The 23509-nt window shown below is 45.8% G+C and overlaps 1 protein-coding gene across 30 annotated transcripts in view; it reads left to right on the top strand.

Moving 5' to 3' along the window:
- The window catches only part of Eif4g3 (eukaryotic translation initiation factor 4 gamma 3), a 212567-nt gene extending 192537 nt beyond the window's left edge, over window positions 1-20030 (top strand). For 15 of the 30 annotated variants that reach the window (XM_085838799.1, XM_085838798.1, XM_085838796.1 and 12 more), the window contains 8 exons: window positions 444-616; window positions 3053-3178; window positions 4629-4710; window positions 6601-6699; window positions 10480-10626; window positions 14991-15072; window positions 16245-16391; window positions 18935-20028. In XM_085838799.1, the coding sequence (XP_085694925.1) occupies window positions 444-616; window positions 3053-3178; window positions 4629-4710; window positions 6601-6699; window positions 10480-10626; window positions 14991-15072; window positions 16245-16391; window positions 18935-19116 (1038 nt within the window). In that variant the 3' untranslated portion in view covers window positions 19117-20028. Of the gene's footprint in view, window positions 1-443; window positions 617-3052; window positions 3179-4628; window positions 4711-6600; window positions 6700-10479; window positions 10627-14990; window positions 15073-16244; window positions 16392-18934 lie in introns of all 30 variants that reach the window. The other 15 variants (XM_085838802.1, XM_085838785.1, XM_085838793.1 and 12 more) reach the window with 3 other exon arrangements.
- Window positions 20031-23509: the final 3479 nt, after the last annotated feature.

The raw sequence follows: 23509 nt of genomic DNA, 5'->3' as shown, positions 1-23509 counted from the left end.
GTGAGGCCATCGCCTTGGGAAGGAAGTTCAGAGCCTCACTGCATTACCTGGTCTCGATTTCAGTCTGGATTAAGGCAATCCTTCTGCCTCAGCTTTCTGACCTGATGAGCACAGGTGTCCTGATGTGGGACCTTGCTTTGTCACCCTGCTGGAGCCTTGAACTCAGTGTGCATCCTGGGATAGATTTGAACTAAACAGTCATCCTCCTGCCTCAGCATTTTTAGTGTGTGTGTTGCCACACCTAACTAAATCAGTATTTTTATTTCTCTCTACTTTTTATTCTAGAAATTTGCGTATAGCACCCTTTTTAATATTAAACAAGGAAAAAATTTAGATTGGAAAACTGTCTTGTTTGAAAAGCTTTATACTGTTTTTAATATATTTAGATTTTGAAGTTACCCGTAACATCAGATTTTGGAACAAGCCTTTATTTGTTTGAACAGGAGGCCACACAGTGCATAGAGGAGCTGAGCGCCCAGGGCCCACTGCATGTGTTCGTGAAGGTGGGTGTGGAGTTCACCCTGGAACGGAGCCAGATCACCAGGGACCACATGGGCCACTTACTGTATCAGCTGGTGCAGTCAGAAAAACTCAGCAAGCAGGACTTTTTCAAAGGGTTGGTATCCAGTATCCTTACACCTCAGCTGCTAGGTGATGTCTGCCATCCTGGCCTCTGTGTCACTGTACTGTTCTGACATCATATGCAGTGTTGATTGATAGAACCGCAGTTTGTAGACTGGGCTAAGACACGCGTGTTATCCTCTGATTTTTCCCTGAGACCTCCATCCGGTGTCTGGAATGGAAAAGAACCACAGCTCATTCACTCGTCACAAGGCTTTAAGTCGGTGAACCTCAATTTTTCCTCATGAGATTGTTGAGTATGTGTTTGCCCTGTAGATCCTGTAGGTTTCTGTGAAGTGACCTTGAGGTGTCAGAGATTGCTGTGGCCCAGTCTGACTTGCAGCTCCTGTTCCCTTTGCAGTGGCCCTGCTCACTGCTTTCCTGCTGCCCTGGTGCTGTTTTAGTTGCCTGCACCCTGAGTCATGGCAGAAAAGGGCTGCCCAGCTAGCTCTGTGGAGCCCGCCCCCTCCCACCTCCCTCGTGCTGCCTTTACATTTCTATGTTTTCACAAGTTAGAGGGTCAGCCTGTTCTGCATGTGGAAACCTAGCAAGGACGGCCCTGCCCCGCTGTGCAGTCTCGCACCTTTGGGACCATAAGCTCACATCTGAGTGCATCCTTATTGGGTTTCCGCCCTGCTCTCTTCCATCGGTCGCTGTGTTCTCACCCGGTGCTGTCTTGTTTACAGCTGCTCTGTGGTACTTGTTAGAAAGCACAGACAGTTTCTTCAGAGTTTCTTCTGCACTAATCTGCTGTCTGAGACGGTTTCTCTTGGAAGAGGGTTTGCGTCACTGTCACTGTCTAAGGTTCCCACTGAGCGTCCCGCTGTCGAGGTCTTCTACTTCTCTGCTTAGACTTTGACCCAGGGATTGCCTCCTTCAGTCGTTTGCTGTTGGTGTGCAGAGCACAGTGCATGGCTAAGAGCTGCTCCCTCTCATTCACTCAGCCCATAGGAGATACTAGTTCAGCTGTGCAACAAACAGAAGCAAATTGCACGACTGAGGTATTGCTTCTAAAAGGACTGAACACTACAAACTTCAATACCTATGAGCTGCATCTATGAAACACTGTGATAAGTGGGCAGGGGGGAGTCATTTTATAAGCAGAAAGGATTTGATTCCCCACTGTGTTTTGTAAACTGCTCTATGATGAACGAGCTGAATGCAAAGTGGAAACACAAGCCAAGAATCAAGAAGTCTTTTAGTTATGATGTGAGATGAAACAATGTTTTGTTTAATGACAAGGAAAGTTCAGTTGTCTATTGGGCGCATTATATAGCTTACCCTGTGCAGAGTGTCCAAGAACATTAGTGATTTACCCAGAAATCCCGGTGTTCTGCCAGATTGTGTCCCCCAGCGACATATTAACAGCTGACTGTGCACGTAATGAGAGGGTGTGCAAGTCTGCTCCATTGGGGTGGATGTCTGAGCATTGCAGGCTATGAGCTCAAACCCTTGACATGGTTAGGATGCCTGAAAGCCACAGTTAAAAATGGATCTGAGCTACACAGAGTGGGATTACAGTTGAAAACACCCGTGTTACACAGGACTTGGAGCCAACTGTTACCTGCTCCTGGCGTGCCCTTCATCCCTCCTTGTCACATGACTAGCAGAACTGTGCATGTCTCTTGTCTCCAGTTTGTACTTTTAAAAACAGCTGTATGTGAAAACAGTTGGACAAGCCCTGAACTGTTTGCATTAAGTCAGAGGTTACAGTTTGAGCCCACTTGTGACTGTGTATACACACACACACACACACACACACACACAGAAGCCTTTTTTTCTGTTTTTGATACAGGTCAAGCTCTGTTGCTCAAGTTAAACTCTAACTTATAACCCTCTCACCTTAGCTTCCCAAACAGCTGAGAGTTTGGCAGTGTGTCCTTGGGAGTATGGAAGTGTGTGCTTGTGCCTTAGTTATATATTTAATTCACCTTTATTTTACATTATACTAAAAAAAAAATACCAACATTTGATGGCACAAAGGAAGGTCTGGAAATCCTTAGACTAGCACAGTATGTAACCTGTAATACAGTGCTACAGGCTTCCAGCTTTCCCTCCGTGTGTGTCTCTAAACATGCTGAGTCCTTCTCCCTGCCAGTGCTTCAGGCTGCGTGGTTACATACATTCAGTCTGTGACTTTTATGATAGCTGTTACCCACACTTCACATGGCTATCTAAGAATTTCAGAAGTCATTGCCATACAGGGGTCTTGTCAGGGTTTGTGCAGTCTGCCTTTGCCTGATCTGGTCTTTGTCTCCCCTACGAGTGTGCGAGGGGACTGAGATTGTGTCCACACCTCTGGGGCTGGGCCAGGGCCTTCACACAAAAGTATTCAGTGGGCAGAAACTTGTGCTTTACTGATTTCGTCTCTATTTAATTTTAACTTTTAAATTCTATTTGCAGTGATTTTTTTCTCTTATTCTTATTTCAGTTTTTCTGAAACCTTGGAGTTGGCAGATGACATGGCCATTGATATTCCCCATATTTGGTTGTACCTGGCTGAACTAGTCACCCCCATGTTAAAAGAAGGGGGAATTTCCATGAGAGAACTTATTGTGTAAGTTGTGTTTGTTCTGTTTAATGTCTATCAAGGTAAATGAGTCAACACCTTTCCCCATTGGCACCTCTGCACACTCATGGGCACAGCCTATAACTGTTTAGCATTCCTTTTTTAATAGTTATTTTTATTTTATGACCATTGATTAGTGTTTTACCTGCATATATTTCTTGCGACAGTGTCAGGTCCCCTAAGATTGGAGTTACAAACAGCTTTAAGCTGCCATCTGGGTGACGGGAATTGAATCCAGGGTCCTTTGGAAGAGCCGCCAATGTTCTTAACTTCTGAGCCATCTCTCCAGACTCCTTAGCCTCCATTGTCAAAGGGAAATTGCTGCATTGTCTGTAGTTGAAGTCTGTTAAGGATCTGAGAGACCCTTGGCCCTGTGGGGTGGCCGTCTCAGGTCAGAGTCAGGGAGGAGATTATTTCCTGATGTTTCTTGTTAGTCTGGGTTTGCTCTGCCTACTGAGCTGCACCATTGTATTAGAAGCTCACAGTTATTCTATTTTATTTTTTTAGTTTTGGTTTTTCAAAACAGGATTTCTCAGTGTAGCGCTTGCTGTTCTGTAACTTGCTTTGTAGACCAAGCTGGCTTCAAAATCAAAGAGATCTACCTGCCTCTGCCTCCAAAAACTGGGATTAAAAGTGCCAGACTCAGGTTAGAAGGATATCCTGCCCTGGGTGTGAATGGGCATCAGTGCCACCTTGGGTTACTAACTAGTTCTTCTCTTCTTCACGACACTGTTGTCCCTGCAGCAGTTCTTGGGCCTCCTCTTTTTTTTTTTTTTTTTTTTTTTTTTAAGATTTATTTATTTATTATATGTAAGTTCACTGTAGCTATCTTCAGACACTCCAGAAGAGGGCGCCAGATCTCGTTACAGATGGTTGTGAGCCACCATGTGGTTGCTGGGATTTGAACTCTGGACCTTCGGAAGAGCAGTCGGGTGCTCTTACCCACTGAGCCATCTCACCAGCCCCCGGGCCTCCTCTTAAAGGTTCACAAAATATATATTGGCACTTTGGGGATTGTAAAGTCTTCATGGAAAAGCAAAACAATAAAAACAATTTAATTAAGCATGATCTTGGTTAATTAACAGAACCCTTTTTTGAGGAATTACAATATTAACTAACCCTAGAGAATTTAGTTTAGGAAAGACTTGCCTCACTCTGAAAATAACATAGAAACAAGAAAATTCTGTCTTAAGTCTGTTTGTGCCTAAGCCTTAACTGAGCCTCAGTCTTTGCTGTGATGCCATGGGTAAATAGAGAGACATCCTCTCCACTTCAGCCATTGAAGTGCTTAAGTATAAAGACAGATCCTGGGCTTCTGCGCCCTCCTCCTCCTCCACTGAACTTGAGGTGACCAGCAAGTCTGACGGGCTGGCCCGAGTCCTGTGTCTGCACAGAACAGAAGCGTGCCAGTGTTCACCGGCTGCTCCTGTCTTTACAGGGAATTCAGCAAGCCATTACTTCCTGTTGGCAGAGCTGGGGTCCTGCTTTCTGAAATCCTACACCTTCTATGCAGACAAATGGTGAGTGCCAACAGTGTCAGACCCTTTGACCATGTGGTGGGAAGGGCAGTGACAGCAGTGAGCTTGGGTTCTGTGAACAGTTCCGGGCTCGGTGTACAAGTATTCCCGTTTCTTTTTGACCGTGGGAGAAGAGTATGGCCGCTGCTTGACCTGGCTTCTGTCAGAGGTACATCCGCCCTTCTGTTACCAACAACTTTGGGAAGAATTACCCAATCACAACTAGAAGGAAAGCTGTGTTCTAAGCAGTCTCAGGCTACATGTTATTTATGTCTTGTTTTGGAACAAAATTAATATATTACTTTTAATAAATGTCAAAAAAACTTTGAGAGTGGGGCTGGACAGATGGCTCAGTGATTAAGGGAACTTGCTGATCTTGCAGAGGACCCTGGTTCAGATCCTAGCACCCACATACTGACAACTGTCTCTAACTCCAGCTCCGAGGGTTCTGATGCCCCTTCTGACCTACATGTAGTTAAAACACTCATTATTCATAAACTAAAGATTCACAAAATGGTTGTCACTCTAAATACTTATGACAAAGTGCTAGTACAGTCTTCTTAGAAATAAGTGGGAAAATGATAGTGCAGGAGAGTGAATTCTTTCAGTTTATTGCAGTTAAATATCTGTTATTCCAAAGATAAATGAGCCTCCAAAGTCTGTGTAGGCTGGAAAGGGAAAGGGGCAGATGGGAACCTGTCAAGCAGAAGTACGTGGGGCTTCACAGCAGTGTCTTCTAGAAAGGGGATGTTGGCACAAAGCAGAGCCCCCCTGAAGATGCTGGGGTTCTTGCTGTGGTGGGTCTGAGCCGCAGGTGCTGATGTGCTAGGTTAGCCTTTCAAGTTCTTAACCCAGGGCAACGTGCTCACAACCACAGCCCTTCTGTGATCACTTGTGAAACTGTGTAAAATGGAGAGATGCTTTCAACAGCCTGCTTTTGGTGACTTCCTGTTTTGTGATAAAACTCTCCCATATAGCACTAAAATGTTTACTGAACTATTCTTTTAAATTCAGCATTCCTTCTTCCACCTTCTTTAGTTCTTACTTAAAATTTAATTGCTATAAACTTTCATTTTCAGTAACAGAAACTACCACCCACTTCTAAACAAAACCAGATTTTTGATGAATTTTCTTTTTTTTTGTTTTTGTTTTTGGTGGGTTTTTTGTTTGTTTTTGTTTTTTTGGTATCTTTATACTTTTTTTTTTTTTTTATCATTTTTGAGACAGAGTCTCACAGCTAGCCCCAAATTGATGGCAGTCTTCCTGCCCACCCTCCCAAGTACTGCGCCTTACAGGCGTGCCTCACCCTGCTCAGCTGAACCCAGGCCTTACCTCATGGCCTAGTGTTTTCTCTTACACTGTGTTCATGAGGTGGCAAGCAGACCTGCTTGCGCGTTTCCAGCTGAGCAAGACTCTTGTCTGCTCAAATGGAAAGGTGGTCTTTGAACAGGGATGCCTTGGAGGCCTATGTCTGACTTAATGGTGGTATATATCCAGGGTTGTCAGGAAGGCGGGAAACAAGAGTCTGGAAACATAATGTGTTAGGCTGGTAGTTATTGATGGACGTAATCATTCACCATTTTGTTGATTTACAGACTTATTTTTAGGTTTGGGAGAAAAGGTCAGCTCTGTAGGCCAGGCTGTGTTGGGACTTGTTATGTAGTCCAGACTGGCCTGGAGCTCCAGATGCTTGGCCACCTACTAAGTGCCACATTTCAGGTGTGGCTTCCATGCCAGAGTCCCCATTGAACTGATATGTACTCAGATATCTCAGATACTAGGCTTTTGACTTTGGTTTTTAGTCTCTATAGAGTAGTCAGGACTTTTTATAGCAAGCAAACTTTGTTTTCTTCTTGCAAACGAAGCTGATGGATGAGTTTATCTCTGTTTTAGAGCCATAAAAAAGTAGGTGCCCTGTGGAGGGAGGCTGACCTCAGCTGGAAGGACTTTTTACCGGAAGGGGAAGATGTCCATCATTTTCTCTTGGAGCAGGTGAGTCACCTTTTCTTATGCTGCTGGTTGGTTTGAGGTTGTTAGACCCCATGTTAGACCCCATTCACAAGGTCCTGTGTTCCATCCATAGCACTGCAGATGATGACACTGATGACTAGGAAATCAGACAAGGACAGTTGTGAGGGACGTGGGTGCTATTGGCTCAGCAGTAGAGCCCTGGGTTTCTCTCTGTCTCTCTCTCTGTGTCTGTCTCTGTCTGTCTGTCTGTCTGTCTGTCTGTCTGTCTCTCTCTCTCTCTCTCTCACACACACACACACACACACACACACACACTTCAGAAACAGAAAATGAGAACCTTAGCAAAGACAGCTTTTTAATCTGTGTTTTTAAGGCTCCTCTGTCAGAAGAAAATGTAGGTGTCAGGGGTACTGTGCCCATCACAGCTTAAGAACAGCTCTGACTAGCCAAGACAGATGCGTGTACAACAGAGATTGTTTGGGCGACCTGGGCTCTCTGATGGAAGATTGTAGCATCCTGGAAGCTCAGCATGTTTGTGATGTGATGTCATACACAGATGAACAAGGAGGCAAGAGTTAGCTCGTCTCAGTAGGAGACGTCTCTGTAGGGGAGCAGCCTCCAGGTCGTAAGCATGTTGGAGAAAGGCCACGGAGGACATTGCCTTCCTATGCTACCAATATTCACACATGGCCCAGATAGGAAGGCTTAGCCATGTCCCTCTGGTCCTTGACATGGCATGCATTTACACTCTCAGGGCTTCCTTCGTTCCCTAACATCAGGAAGCTATGCAGGCACCGAGGAGCTTGATCCCCAGCACCCATTGGAAAATGCCAGGTCATGGTGCGTACTTATCTCCCAGCGCTGGGGAGTCAGAGAGTGAAAGATAGGAAAGCTGGCTGGCTGGCAAGCTAGCCTGATTAGTGAGTCCCAGGCCAGTGAGAGACCCTGTTTCAAAACAAAGTCGATGGGTGTTCCTTAGAGAGAAACACAAGGTTTTTCTCTGGCCTACACATGCATACACCTACATATACACATGTACACACATGACTACACGCGCGCGCGCACACACACACACACACACACTTAAAAGAGAATACTCAACAGATCCCATAATCCAGAAGTGAACTTGCTAAGGGGAGATGAGTTATCTCACATGAGCTGCCAGTGCTCTGAGCTCTGGTTTGAAGCCCAGCTCTTTAGGCGGGACAAGGCTCTGGCGCCACTTAGAAGGCAGAGGGCTAGAGAGAGAGAGGCTTACTGTTCCCAACCCCATAGTAATAATTGGAGGGACCCTAAAACCAGAACCTTGCCTCCGATTTGACAGGAAATGCAGACGTTGACAAGCCGGAGTGCAGCATTGGTGGGCTCTGTACTCTCATACCAAACAAACAACCAGGGAGGGACGCTAGGTTGAAGCTGTTCTCAAATAGAAATGACAAAGCTCTTACAAATCCAAGTCCTGAAACACCTGGGCTTGGGCATCGCACCACACATGGAATTCCCCCTCCTGGGCCTGAGCTAGGATCTGCAGGCTGAAATCAGTCTGGGCTACGTGGTTAGATACTTCAGGAAACCTGAAGAAGCTAAAACAAGCTGTAGCATAAACATTAAGGACATAACCTGCTGATGCACATAGCCCTAGAACTCAGGAGTCAGAGGCAGGGCATCTCCGTGAATTTAAAGACATCCCGGTCTACATCAAGCTCCGTCCAGGGCTACCCTATCTCAACATACAGAAAAGAAACACAGCAGATTAAGTCCGGGCATTGAGCCCGTTCCTCTGCGGTCTGTGGTGATTGAGATGTGCACTCTGGGAACCCCAGCTGTTGAGGAGACTGATACAGGAGGATGACTTGTTTACCAGGAATTCGAGGCCAGCTTGATTAGTAGACCAAAGTCAAAGCAAGGAAGTGGTGTCTGAAGACACCGTGTGGGCTGCCGTGTACCCACTGCAGCTGTAGCTATGGCCGCCCCTTGACCTCTGCCGCCCAGTGATGGATCATAGCGTATGCTGCTATACCCAGCGCAACTCAAGTATGTGTAAGTCAAGTATGTATAAGTTATACATGGAACATATTCACTCCTCTTTAAAGATTTGTGCATTCCTTTTCTGTCGGAATGTTACACCCACACGTCTCTGCACCACATATGTGGCTGTTGCCAGAGAGGACAACAGATGCCCTTAGAACTGGAGGTACAGACAGTGAGGAGTCACAAGTTGTGTGCTAGAAAGGACACTCAGGTCCTCTGCAGCGCAGCCACTAAGCCATGTCCTCGACAACCCACCCCTAGTTTTTAATACATATTATCTAAACCACGAAGAGTCCATTTGCCTAGAGTGAAGCAAGGAACCACGAGAAGGAATGAGTAGTACTTCTGTTACATCGCTCACTTATATTTAGAAGAAAGAAAAAGCTATAAATCAATTTGAGCTTCAGCCATATGAAGTGCAAGCTGTAGGTCAGGTGACCCGTGCGTTCAGGAGGCTGAAGCTGCGCAATGGTGTGAGCCTGGCCTGAGGTACACAGCTGAGCCTGTCTCAGTCACAAAAGGCAGATGCGGGGGAGAGGAGGGGGTTGAACGTGAGTTCTGTGAGCAGGGCACTTGCTGAGCTGGGAAGGGCAAGGAGGAGGCAGGAGAGAGAAAAGGTGGACACAGGCCAGTGTAGTCTGAGTGGCAGAAAGGAATCTGCTAAGCCAGCCTTGGACTCAGCCAGGCACAGCTCCATGAGGCTGAGGGAATCAACGTCTGTGAGCGGATGAAGCCGCTCCACTCTAGCTGGGCAGAGCAGGAGCAAGTCAGAGAAGGCAGCAGGGAGCACTACTGCAATGGGACAGGTGTCTGTCCCAAAGCGTGAGGAGAATGCCTGAGTGCCTTTCATGCAGTACACTCGTTAGCCTTCCTGACGTGAACAAATGCCTAGGACAGAAATTGGGTTTGTCGTTCACAGTGTCCTCTACAGAACACTCAAGGGGCCCTGGTTTTAAAGACTAAATACTGGACTCCAGAGTGATGTCAGTTGTAGAAAATCAATGAGGGCCACCTATTTCCCTGAAGCCACCAAGCCTTGGTCCCTGCACTGATCGGAATGGTCTAATCTCCGAGTTCAAGGCTTGCCTGGGCCACATAGTGAGACCCTGTTGAAAATTTGTTTTTGAACACAGGAAAATGAAGTGATTGATCCATATCAACCTGTGCTTCAGGCTAAGTCAAGGGACACTGGGAGTAGTATAGAGTCATACACAGTTGTTGTGGAGATGTCAGACCGGCATCTGGCTACAGTTGCTTGCCCGTTGTTGCTGGTGATTTAAGGCACATGGAGAGAAGCATGGTAACCCAGTCCTTGGGAGGTGGAGTTAGAGGGATCAGGGATTAAAGGTTACCCTTGGCAGCAAAATGAGCTGGAAGCCAGCCTGGGCTGTGAGACCCTATGTCAAACCCAGCAGCAGCAAAAGATGTTACAGTGAACGCAGATCTAAGTGAAAGCCTCACCCTCTGGGTACCAGAGGCTCGCTGTGAGCACTGCCTTTGTCAGTGGTGAAGTTCTGTTTTCAGGCACTCAAAGCCCCTGAGCCATCTCTCTGTCCCTAAATACAATCTTTTTGAAAGGTTGGAATCTCATCGGATACTAATGAAGTGACAGCCTTTGACAGTTCAGTCACAGTGGCTCTGCTGCTCATTCTCTCAGGCAGAGCGAGGCCATGGCTGCCCTTCCTTTCCATGTAGTCACCACAGTGAAAATCCCAAGGCCTCGTGTAGTTGCCACGATGAACAATGTCAGTATCTCACGTTTGCTTCCAGAAGTTGGACTTCACGGAGTCCGAAGGGCCCTGCTCCTCTGAGGCACTGTCCAAGAAGGAGCTGTCTGCCGAGGAGCTATCTCAGCGCCTGGAGAAGCTCATCACGGAGGACAAAGCGGACGACGAGCGGATCTTTGACTGGGTGGAGGTACAGACACGGGCTGTGCTCTGTGGTCTCTGCAGAGTGGCCAGTGGGTCCTCAGAGTTCACATTGCCCGTCCTTCATACCTATTACCCTTCATGCACCAGGGGCCTTTGTGCCTGCATGTATGTGGTGTCTTTGAAATTCAAAGACCATTTTTATAACTGCTCAGTAGTTTTTACTCTTTCTATTTTTGTTATTAGAGTTTTGAGACAGGGTCTCATTATTTGTAGTCCTGGCTGGCCTGGACTTCGCTAAGTAAACCAGGCTGGCCTCAAATCCATAGTGATCTTCCTGCCTCTGCTGGTGTATGCTGCCATGCACAGGCAGTTTCAGGCTTGCTTGCTTGCCTTCTTTTTTTATACTTTGCTTATTATGTATACAGCATCTGCCAGCATGCATGCCTACACACCAGAAGAGAGAACCAGCCACCATGTGGTCCTGAGAATTGAACTCCGGACCTCTGGAAGAGCAGTCAGTGCTTTTAACCACTGAGCCATCTCTCCAGGCCTGCAATTTCAGTCTTTAACATGTAAAACCTATTAAAAGCACAACCCATTTCTCTGGGTTCATTAGAATTCATTCCACATTCTGTCACTTGTATACTATCCCAGATAACTTTAATTAGCGGCATGCAGCTACTATGACATACATGGGCTTACATTTTCAAGTCAGTGACTTGAAAATTTTATCCTTTGCCTTAGTCTTAGAGTCTGCCATGTGTTTAGCCTGTTTGCTGTGTTCTTTAAGTAGCAGTGCTTTTCCATGAAGAGCACTTAGCATGCTTTTTATGAGGTCACAAAAACAGAGTTGAGCCTACCTCTTGTAAGTCTCTCTTCTGCTCTTCTAGAATCTCCCTTAGCCCACTGTGTATGTTAGCTGTGATCTTTAACCACTCCAAGCACTGAGAAATAGAGACCTTAGCTTTCTCTCTGTCTGTAGACTAATCTTTTCTTGAAGTCTTTCGTTCTCTCATTTTCAATCACACAGAGAGAGAGAGAGAGACAGAGACAGACAGACAGACAGACAGACAGACAGACAGACTGACTTAGTGTTTTATTCTTTGTGTTTGGGTGTTTTGCCTGCATGTATATCTACATCACCTGTATGCCTGGTGCCCAAAGATGCCAGAAGAGTGTTAGATCACTAGAACTGGAGTCACAAGTTGTTATGAACACCCATGTAGGTTCTGGGAATGGAACCCCCAGTCCTCTCCAAAAGCAGCAAGTTCCTTAACTCCTGAGCCGCCTGTCCAGCCCTTAATCACTGCTTTCTTATGTGTGGTTGGCAGCCCCGAATGAGGACGAGGATCCAAACTCTGAGGTTTCTTTGGCTGAGGGGGTTTTTATCGTTTGTTTGGTTTGGTTTTTCTTTGGTTTGGTTTGGTTTCGATTTTTAGTTTTTGGTTTTTAGAGACATGGTTTCTCTGTGTAAACAGCCCCGGCTGTCCTAGAACTCTTTATAGACCACATTGGCCTCAAACACAGAGAGATCCTCCTGCCTCTGCCTCTCAGCTGCTGGGATTAAAGGCGTGCACCATTACCACGTGACCAAACCCTATCTATCTATCTATCTATCTACCTATCTATGATTTATTTATTTATTTTGTGTATATGAATACATTGTAGCTATCTTCAAACACACCAGAAGAGGGCATTGGATCCCATTACAGATGGTTGTAAGCCACCATGTGGTTGCTGGGAATTGAACTCAGGACCTCTGGAAGAACAGATCCTCCTGAAATCTTTATGTCCATATCCTTATGGGTTATTCTTACCAAAAGGCAGCCCAGGCTTCCTGCATTCCTTTGAAAGCTGCTTGTGGTGTCTGAACCTGGTCAGCATCTGGCAGCCAGCATAGGTCAGGAGGTGTATTGCATAGGTGTATTGCATAGGTTTTGGGTTTTGTTGTTCTGAGACAGAGTCACATGTTACCTGGGGTGGCCTTCATAAGACCACCTTTAGGTCTTGCTTCTCCTGCGCCGCCTCCCAAGTGCTAGGTACTATGTGGACAGCACCTCCAGGTCCTGATTCTCCTGCCCCGCCTCCCAACTGCTAGATACTATGTGGGCAGCACCATTCAGCCCTTGCTGTTTGTACTCAGGCTCTCCCCTGGAGGCTCTCCCACACCAAATTCAAACCTGTTCTCAGTCAGGTACCATTCTAGTCTTGAGTGCACTCCAGATTTGCGTTCGGTCATAATATCTGCTGCTCTCTTTACATCATCCTCAGATTTATCCATCTGAGGGGAGCTGAGGGGACCGTGTGATTAGATTGATCCCAGGACAAAACTACAGTTGTGACTACAGCTCTCCCACTCCTCAGGACACTGCTGTCCCTTAGCTTATTCCTTGTCCTCCACTTGGCTTTGTGGTCACCATTTATATTCCACCCACAGGAACTTCAGAAGCCTGCTGGAACTCGGGAAAGATCCCTCTCTGAGATGTGGTACACTAATCTAATTAAGATTGAAGGTTACTTTAACATGGCTATATTTTTTGAATATTACTTTCTAGTGTGACTACAGGGTCTCTGCCTACCACTGTAACAATCAGCTATGACCACCAGCCGGGTAGCAGTCTGAGAGGCAAGAGGCAGTTAGTTCGGTCCAGTGTGACAGAGTTCAAACGTTGGGACTCTGACCCCAAGTAGTTTATTTTAGGCATATTTCAGCGCAGCACAATGTGGCTAAGACTTTCCTGGTAAGAATAACTCAATCTCATGTATACAACAAAGCTTAAAATGTGATTATATCAAACCTTTGTAAAGTTCATCTTCCATAGCTTCTGTATATTGTGTAGATTAACAAGCTTCTAGTGAGGGTTCTAATGAGGGTAGAGCCCAAACGGTCACCACTGTCCAGTCCCAGCCCTCTGGGAGGCTAACAGGTGTGCATTCTTTGATTTGAAGGACAACCGCACGTGCTAACATTCCTGGTTCCTCCAGTGCTTATCTGTGACTCCCACGGCCTAACCATTCTCTCTTTCCTAATCTTTTTAAACTATTTATGTATAATTTATTCTTGGAAGGTGGCTAAGCGAACTACTGTGCCACCACGCAGTTAATTCTTGAACTCGGTAGCCTCAGCCTTGGCCTGGTATGTAAGGCCAGATGTAAGGCCAGATGTTAAGAGTTTTATGTTTTGCATCAATCCCTTCATGATTTTCCATACATGAACCATATGTAAGTGATTGTGATAATTTTACTTTTTTGTTACTGTTCTTTAAATTGTAAAACTTTATTATAAATTAATACGTTTCCTTACCCAAAACATTGCACACATTTGACTGCTCTTATGTTGTGATATGCAGTGGTTTCTTTAGAATTCAAGTAGTTTTGTTTTGTTTTGAGAATTTATACATGTCATGCTATTCTTTCCCCTCCTCCAACTCTCCAAAGCTCCCTTCAGTGCCCACTCAGTGCCCCTTCAGTGCCCACTCAGTGCCCCTTCAGTGCCCACTCAGTGCCCACTCAGTGCCCACTCAGTGCCCACTCAGCTTCAGAGGGTGTTTGGTTGATTGCATGTCGGTTTGTTGGTCCTTTTGAGAAAAGGCTTCTCTACTGTGTAGCTCTGGTTGTCCTGGAACTCACTCAGTAGATCAAGCTGGCCTCAAACTCACAGAGATCTGCCTGCCTCTGCCTCCCGAGTGCTGGGATTAAAGGTGAGCTGTACCACACCCTCCTCGCTTCATGTTTTATGTCTGTGTCTGTTCTGGCAAGCAGGCTTAGCAGGTAAAAGCACTTACTGCCAAGTCTGACCTGAGTTCAATCCCCAGAACTCCTGTGATAGGAGAGACCAACTCCTGCCTGTGGCTCCCACAGACAGTGCCATGGGTGCCGACCCTAATCAACACAATCAATAAATGTAAAAAATTATTTGCTTTTTTAAAGAGAAAACAAAGGATAGATGTCAACAAATGTAAATCGTATTTAATAAAGATAACTTCCTTTAACAAGCAAGAAAGGAAAGTAGGAAACTCAATTAGTAGCTGAGCTCTCAGTGCCCTTGTCCGGGCCTCTCTGAGTCTGGCTGTTGTCTGTGCCGTCCTCTGTGACAGACAGATCTTCCTTCCTTCCCTCTTCCTCTTCCTCCTCTTCCTCCTGTTCCACAGTTGTGCTTAATCTGTAGTCTTTTTGGCAGTTTTCTCCCATCTCTTTCCAACTGTTAGATGCTGGGATTTGGGTAGTTGGTCTTATTTGTACAAGGTAGGGGCAATTTGTTTTCTTGTATCCCCTGGAGAAGGGAAGCCTGGTGCCTCGTGATTGCGTGCAGACTAAGAAGCTCCTCCCACCAGAGTGGCTGCCGGCCAGAGCGTTTTCACAGACTGCGCAAATCCATTGCAGTAACATACCTTCTGTTTTCCCCTCCAGGCTAATCTCGACGAAAGCCAGATGAGTTCGCCTACATTCCTTAGAGCTTTAATGACGGCCGTTTGCAAAGCAGCTATCATAGGTGAGCGATGTTTTTTGAGAGTAGCTAAGGATATCTGAAGTACAGATTATTGGCTGTACATTTCAGGAGCTCACTTTATGTTGTCTTGAACCTTGCAGTTTCTGTGCAGATGTTGGCATCATGTCATGCCACCTGCTGTGGCAGTCATGGGGGCGAATAGTTAATCTCTCCATAAGAACCAGGTCTGAATCTCACCTGCATATGGTGAGATGCAGTTGGTCTATGGGTCCAGTAGATTTTGTTCCTTGCTCTTCATCCTCAAGGCCATGTCTTCTATTCATGAATTTGAGGCTAACCTCAAATTAACTGTGTAGCTCTGGGTGGCATTGAACTCCTATTCTCCTCCTTATGCCTTGCATGTGTTAAAATTACAGGTATATGTGACCAATTCTGGCTTATGAGTTAAATAAATATCATGCTGTATAAACATCAGTACTATATGAACCATCAAGCTATAGCTCCATCTCCTAGTTTGGTTTTATTACATTATTAAAGTACTGGCTTAAATTCCTACATTATTAATTAGTAATACTTTAATTGACATGACAGATTATAACAGTACACATTTGAATATTACACATTGTAGGATACACAGTGATGTTTTAATAAGCGTCTACAATGTGGACAGTGTTTAGATCAAGCTAGTCAGCATACCTGTCAGCTCTCTGACTTTATGATAAGACATTTGATTACCGTGGATCTCTTATGTTGTCATAAAGTCTTGGTACTGTTTCATTATAATTACAAATAAATGGGTAAAAGCCTGAGGGGAGTGTGCACTCAGCATGTTTCCCGCCCCCTCCCCATGTTTTGTATCAGGTTTTATAAAATGGACCATTAAAAATGCACTGGTGCCAGAGGCTTGTAGTCCCAGCTGTCTGCAAAGCTGAGGTAGCAGGATCAGAAGAAAAGGGGCCTCTAAGGCCACTAAGGAAATTAGTGAGACGCTGTTTCAAAATAAAAAATCCAGAGAGGGCTGGGGATGTTAGTTAGCTCAGTGGAAAGTGCTTGCCTGGTGTGTGAAACACTTGGTCCAGACCCCAGTACCACCCAGCATGGATAGTCTTTGCTTTGGGCCCCTTTCTCGACTTTCCTAGGTATGCCTGTCTGTCTGCTGTGCTTAGAACGCCAGAATGGCTCTGTGATAACACCTGGTTCTTCTGTCCCTCCAGCTGACTCTTCTACCTTCAGAGTGGACACTGCTGTAATCAAGCAGAGAGTGCCCATCTTACTCAAGTACCTAGACTCAGACACGGAGAAGGAACTACAAGCACTTTATGCACTACAAGCATCCATAGTAAAACTTGACCAACCTGCCAGTAAGTTTCCATCTTGGTTCCCCAATTGGGGAGAACTGGAGGCCTTGAAAGATGATTTGGGGTTAAGACATGGCATTAGGTTAGGGAGGCAGGGGCCGTTAGATCTCTTGAATTCCAGGCTAGCCTGGTCCACAGAGTGAGTTCCAATACAACTTTGTCTCAAAGAAAACAAACAAGCACCAGAAGAAGTAGTCGTTAGGGACTAGAGAGATGGCTCGGTGGTTAAGCACACTGGCTGCTTTTTGAGTGGACCTTGGGGTTCAGTTCCCTGCACCTACAATGGCCACTCCCAACTATCTGAAACTCCAGGAGGACTAGGAGGTCAAGCACCCTCTTCTAGTCTCCATAGCCACCAGGCATGCACATGGGAAGATGGACATACATGTAGGCAAAACACCCACACACAGTAAAATATTTAAGAACATAAAGTATAACTCGTGGGTAGCCAGCTCTCCCCCATTGTCCCAGCACATGGCATGGCTAGGGCACGAGGACCATGACCTCAAGGCCAGCATGGGCTACAGCGTGGTGAGAATATACCTGAAAATCAAAGGAAGAAGTCAAAGTAGTGTAGAGCGCTGGTCCTCTCCATAGGCCAGGTCTATGGGCCTCCTTCACAGGGTCTACTCTATGCCATGTGCAAACCGGACACCCTAAGATGCTGTGGCCATGGTGCAGGCTGAGAAGTGAATCTTGCATTTTATTTAATCTCCATTAAGTAGCCACATGTGGACATATTAGATACATATATAACAGCCTTGAGCATGGCTGATGATCTCAGCATACTAAGCCACTGGTGTTTTCCAAGGCATCAGTTATACAGGCGCACACACACACACACACACACACACACACACACACACACGCACGCACGCACCCACCCCTGGTGTTAGATGCTATCCAGTGAACTCTTAACGTCTGCAGGAAGTTTCACAGACTGTACACATGTCTGGAGAGGCTTACTGTGTGATGGCCCCGTGTGGTCCACAGATGCTGTGGCATTTCATAGCTTTTCGTCTTTGAAAGTGAAAGTGCAGGGCTGGAGAGATGGCTCAGCGCTTAAGAGCACTGACTGCTCTTCCAGAGATCCTGAGTTCAAATCCCAGCAACCACATGGTGGCTCACAACCATCTGTAATGGAATCTGATGCCCTCTTCTGGTGTGTCTGAACACAGCAATAGTGCACTCATAAATAAAATAAGTAATTGTTTAAAAAAAAAAAAGAAAAGAAAGGAAAAAAAGAGAGAAAAAGTGAAAGTGCTCTTGAGTCTAAAACAAGTTATTCTCAGAGTTTAATAACCCAAGAGGCGTCCAGTGTGAATCCAGAAGTATAGCTGATCTCCTTCTCTCAACAGTATGTAAGGTCATTTTACAGGGTGGCAGCCTTCCTTTTCTGAGTTGTACAGGAAGGGACACTAGCTCCTCAGATGACTGGCTGTCTGATGAAGCTGTGCTGTGTTTACATTAGGCCCTCCTGTGGAGCTGCTGGTTTGGAACCCTGCCCCCACCAGACTTGTGGTCTCCCTCTCCATTTCCCTGTGGATATCCAGAGCTTTGTTGTTGTTGTTAGTGGGAGGGAGGCGTGATTGATTTCAGTGTTAAGATAATGTAATTACAAATATTAATCTAAAAAAGTTTAATATGGCTCTTTCTGACTCGTTACCGAAATTTCTTGTTCATCATGGCCTCCTCTCTTAGTGTGATGGTCAGGAAGCTGGCTTCCAGCGAAGCACACAAGTCATGTGGGATGGTGCACACATTTATCTCTGCACTCGGTGGGCAGAGGCCATGGCTCTCTTGAGAATTCAGGGCCAGCCTGTTCTACATAATGAGCTTGTGGCTAGCAGGGCAACATAATGAAACCATGTCTCAAAAAGGGGATTTAAGAGTCCAAAATCACCGGGCGTGGTGGCGCACGCCTTTAATCCCAGCACTCCGGAGGCAGAGGCAGGGGGATTTCTGAGTTTGCGGCCATCCTGGTCTACAAGGTGAGTTCCAGGACAGCTAGGGCTATACAGAGAAACCCCGTCTCAAACAAAACAAAACAAAAAAAACAAAACAAAACAAAACAAAAAAGTTCAAAATCTAGAGATCAACTCTGCCTGTGTTGTCATAGAAAGTCAGTCTTTGTTTTTAAATACAGACTTAGAAAGTTATACTTGTTTTTTTTTACCTCTGCCTCCTGAGTGCTAGGACTAAAGGCTTGCTCCACCACCAGCACTTTTATATTTAAATTTTAAGTGTTTAACTTGATAACTACATAATAGCAAACACCTTTACTAGTATCCAAACATAGTTGAATTTGAACAAAATAAGAATAAAAAGTAATGTTTTGTCTGCAAATGAGTGTTACATTGCTCAGCACCAAGAGTGTGCTGAGCACAGTCCTAGGGAGCGAATGTGTATTTGCTGTGCTGATTCACTGCAGCCATTCATTCATTCATTCATTCACCGACCACATTTAGTCACTCACTAATTCACATGTCTTTGCTTTTCCTTGCAACTACAACGCTCACACCTGCGGCTGTTGTCACCTCTTGCAGACTTGCTCCGGATGTTTTTTGATTGCCTGTATGATGAGGAGGTGATATCAGAGGACGCCTTCTACAAATGGGAGAGCAGCAAGGACCCCGCTGAGCAAGCCGGGAAGGGCGTGGCCCTCAAGTCTGTCACGGCCTTTTTCACATGGCTGCGGGAAGCAGAAGAGGAGTCCGAGGATAACTAATACTTCAAATACACAAACGAAACAAAAGAAACAATTTAAGTATTTTTTTAAAAAGTTTCACGTCTTCGCCAATCACAGTGCAGCAAGGCCAACTCTCGCAGAAACCCCACGTGTGCGCGAGTGGGAGAGGGGACAGGAATCAGGTGATCATGGAGGATAAAGGTCCTGGAACAAGGAAACAGCAAACCCGAGGGCGGGCGCTCCAAAACCAAAATACATGTACTATTTATAGAAAATATTTTCTGTTTTAATCTTTTCTTTTTAAACGAGGACTCATACTTAAAAAACCAAAAAACAAAAAAAAAAAAAACACATTTAGCAAAAAAAAAAAAAAAAAAAAGAAAAAAGAAAAAAACAGTTGAACTTTAATTTATTTTAAGGACTGCAAATGCCAGTGTAATTTTTTTAATTTGCAGTTTCTGTAAACAACTTGTATAATAGAAAAGCAGAGAAATAAATTCCCTTCCCTTCAGATGCACCGCACACTTGTGTTAAGGCGTAGCTGTTAGTCCCGATTTGAGAAGGTTTGGGGTGAACGAGGTAAGAAAGATCCTTTTTCCCCTCCCTGGCCCTTTTCTTGCTCCACCCCCAGCCCTATCTTCAGATCTTTCTGCCTCTCGGCTTGCTTCAGAAAATTTACAAATCACACTAGGAATCAAAACCTACATAACCTTGGACCAGAAGGAAGTGCTGTGGGCCAGAAAAATCCAAGAATTGTTCCGAAAAGTGCTACCCTGGAAAATACCCTTAATACCGTTGAAATCGTTAGAGTAACTTTAAGGCTTGTAAATACATAGAACAAATATTTAAAAACATAAAAAAGGAATTGACTCAATACTATTTCTTTTCACTTTCAAAATATAAGGAACAAAATAAAGACGAGCATTGCAAGTTTAAAATAAAGACTTCTCCTTTGACAGCCGCCAGCTGATTCCTGGCCTGGGAGGGGCTAGGTGCTTCTAGAAGACGGGGTGTGTGCGCGTGCCATGTGTGTATCTGTCTGTTATGGATACAGAGGGTGCCAATGCCTAGGTGTGGGTGTCCTTGGAGTCTAGGACCAGCAAACCTGAAACAGTCCAGCTGTGTATATTACAACCCTGGGGAGCAGGTCACCCAGGATGACCATTGATTTTTAAATCCCATCATTCAGTAGTTAAGAGTCCCAAAGGAGCGGCTGGAGAAGGTGCAGTGGTTAAGGTGCAGTGGTTAAGGTCACTGACCGGTTTTACATAGGAGCCATGTTGAGAGCTCCCAGCACTCGCAGGCCGCTCCCAACTGCCTATAGCTCCATCTCCAAGACATCCAACACCTTCACATAGATATTTGGGCACTCAAAGTAACAATGCACATAAAAGTAAGTCATTTATTAAAAAGAGAATGTGAAAGGTGCTCTTTAAGGAATGTAAAATATTGGTCCAGCACATGGTAGGAGAGAATCAGTTTCTAAAATAGCCCTCTAACCTCTGCTCCTATGCTGACACTCAGAAGGGCGCACACACACACAAACACACACACACACCCAACTCACTCCTGCCCACACAGTGCAAAAAATCTAAAGCTAAATCCTGCTTTGTAGTCGGAATGGAGCTTAAACTTCCGCACTCTGCACAGTCACTCCGCTGCACTTCCTTCAGGCCCTTCCGTGGCTGGGAAGCCTCTGATGGACCTGCTGGGTCTTTTGTCGGCCGCAGGGCCTGGGCCTTTTTTTTTCTGTCCCCTTTCATGAAGTAGCACTAGGCGATGGAGTCTGTCTCTTGGCTTTCACCCTACAAAATGAGTTTAGGAACACAGCCAGGCAGACCCCAAGTAAATACTCTTTGTATTTGTATTTCATGCCCACATAATCTAAGGTTTATGCTGGCTTCTGTCTAACAGCGTCCACAGAAGGAGGAGACCTACCGCCAGCTGAGAAGCAGACCGTTTCTTTCCCACAGTGGTAAAGTGCTTTCTTGGACTGGGCTGAGCCCAGCTCAGAACCCTAGCATATGCAGCCACGGAGCGCATCCCACCGTGGTGAAAAGCCAAGTGCTAAATGCCACCTTGGCAGGCACGTGACAGGCTCAGGAAGCAGTTTGGGAGCATCTCGGTGCCTTGGAAGCCTTAGTTACAAATGTCACCTGGTTGAATGGTTACCGTTGTCTCCAGGAGGACCCCTGTATAGAAGATTCCCACCCAGGAAGCTCCCACTAGCTGCAGGCTTTCTGAAGGATCTGACAGCACTCTTCAGGGTGCTGGTAGGGGGATAGTGACTACATCTCGGGAATCAGTGGCTGTTCACATTCATCACTATTATAAATACAAATGTGTAAAAATGGAGAATTTTTAGTGTAAGGGTTGGTAAAAAAAAAATAATCAAGTTCTTAACATGTCTATCACAATAGCAGAAATCCGTCTGGAATGCTGTCCAGTGCAGAGCCATCAGACAGTGCAAGGTAGCCTTTGGGTTTATTGATGCTGTGTTGAAATGTTTGATAAAATTAGAGCCATTTCCTAAGCAGCATGTCCTTGCCCCAGCAGTCGGGGCGACAAGAGGCAGGCAGCCTAACCTATATAACAAGGGGGTGGGGGCGGCTGGAAAGATGGCGCGGTAGCTAAGAGACTTAGACAAATCTGAAGACAGAGCTCAGATTCCCCAACACCTCCATAAAAGCCAAGTGTGGCTGCATGCCTTCTTGTAACTCCAGCGCTATGGGATGCAGAGTCAGAGGCAGGAGGATCACTGAGGCTTACTGACCACCAGCCCTCCTGCACTGGCCTCTGCATACATGTACACATGCAAACACTAGATGGTGTGCTTGCTTTATTAATCTGTAGGACACAGAAGACTTGCTTCAAGCTCAAGGTCATTCTGGACTACATAGTGAGTTCTAGTCTCAACAACATGATACGTGAAGTTCTGAACAAGGTGGAAACAGAACCTGTGCTTTTGTTAGCCCTGCACAGCTTCGGGATTGCTATCCTTCGGGCCTCCTCCTGGAAAGCAGAGTTTGGTTGGATCCAGTTTGAAATGAGTGTGGCATGCTCGGGTATGGTTAGCTCCTGCCTTTAATTCCAAGGACATGGAAGGCTGACGCAGAAGAATTGCTGCAAATTCATGGTCAGCCTGGGCTAAAGGGTGAGAGTCGACCTCGAGGGGAAACCCAGGCTGGGACTTCTTACTGGTGAGAGTGCTTGCTCTGCAGGCTTTGGGAACCAGAGTTCAAATCTCCAGCATCCACATAAAACGGTGAACATGGTTTTATGTGCTGGCCCAGCCCTGGGAAGTGGTGACATGCTGATCCAGAGTGTACTGTGACCAGCCGCACAGTGGACGTCTCGGTTCAGCAAGAGATCCTGTCTGAAGGCAGAAAGGCACAGAGCAGAGCTCCTAAGACACTGCATCCTCATCAGACCTCTGCAGATGCTGCCTGGGTGCGCTCACTGACATTGTACGCATGTAACGTGCACATGAGCACACACAACCTGAAAGCAAGGCTAGACAGCTGGCTTGCCTTTACTCCTTCAAGAGGCAGGAGCTGTCTGAGGGCTGCGGGTGTGACTCACTGCAGGAGCACAGCACCGCTTCCCACACATTTGACCTCCCAAGCAGGTATAGCACTTCACTGATTTCAGTGTCTCTGGGACACTGAAAACGGATGACAATTATCCAGTCATGGAATAATCGAAAGGCGTCCTATGTAGGGAGAGGAAAATATGCCAGTTTTGAAAATAGTAAACTAATTCTTTAATTCTTGGGTAGACCAGTAAGCCAGGTCACAGGTCATGAGGTAATTTATTGAGCAGCTAATCACAGGCTGAAGACATGGGCAGGGTTGATGTCCCTAGGACGGGTGAGACCCTAGGTTCTGTTCCCAGCACCAACATGAACAACAAAACTACTTAGCATCTTCTAAGAGCCGAAAGTGTTTGAGGAGTTCCCGTTCTGCCAACAAACAGGAAGCTAGGGGCTCACACTGTAGTTCCAATCACAGTATACATTGTTGCTTGTGTTGTCACACGTGCCGGAAACCCTTGTTTTTATCACTTACACTGTGTGAGGTGCCACAGGCATGCCCAACCCTCAACTTGAGAAGGCCTGGTAAGGGTTGTTTTAGAGACCAAGGTCTCAGTGAGCAGCCCTTGGCCTTTCTCAGAATCTCGGTCTGCAGTCATCTGACTCAAGGACAGAGCATGCCAGGCACGCCGTCGTGTGAACCACAGAAGACACAAAACTTCAGCCAAGGGACTTAGAGGATGAAGCGCCAAAAGTGTTGTCCTGCATGTGTGAGACCCAGGCCCTATGGATGGGCGGGGGTGGAGAGAGAGGAGAGAGACATACTGTTCTTCCAGACAAGCTTTTTTTAAAAAAACATTTTTTATCTTTATGCATATTATTTATGCATATAAATACTCT

Source organism: Mus caroli, unplaced genomic scaffold, assembly GCF_978045245.1.
Source record: "Mus caroli unplaced genomic scaffold, Mus_caroli_1 scaffold_6, whole genome shotgun sequence".
NCBI lineage: Eukaryota > Metazoa > Chordata > Mammalia > Rodentia > Muridae > Mus > Mus caroli.
Note: the sequence above shows the minus strand (reverse complement) of the source record. Positions and strands in the feature narration are given on the sequence as shown.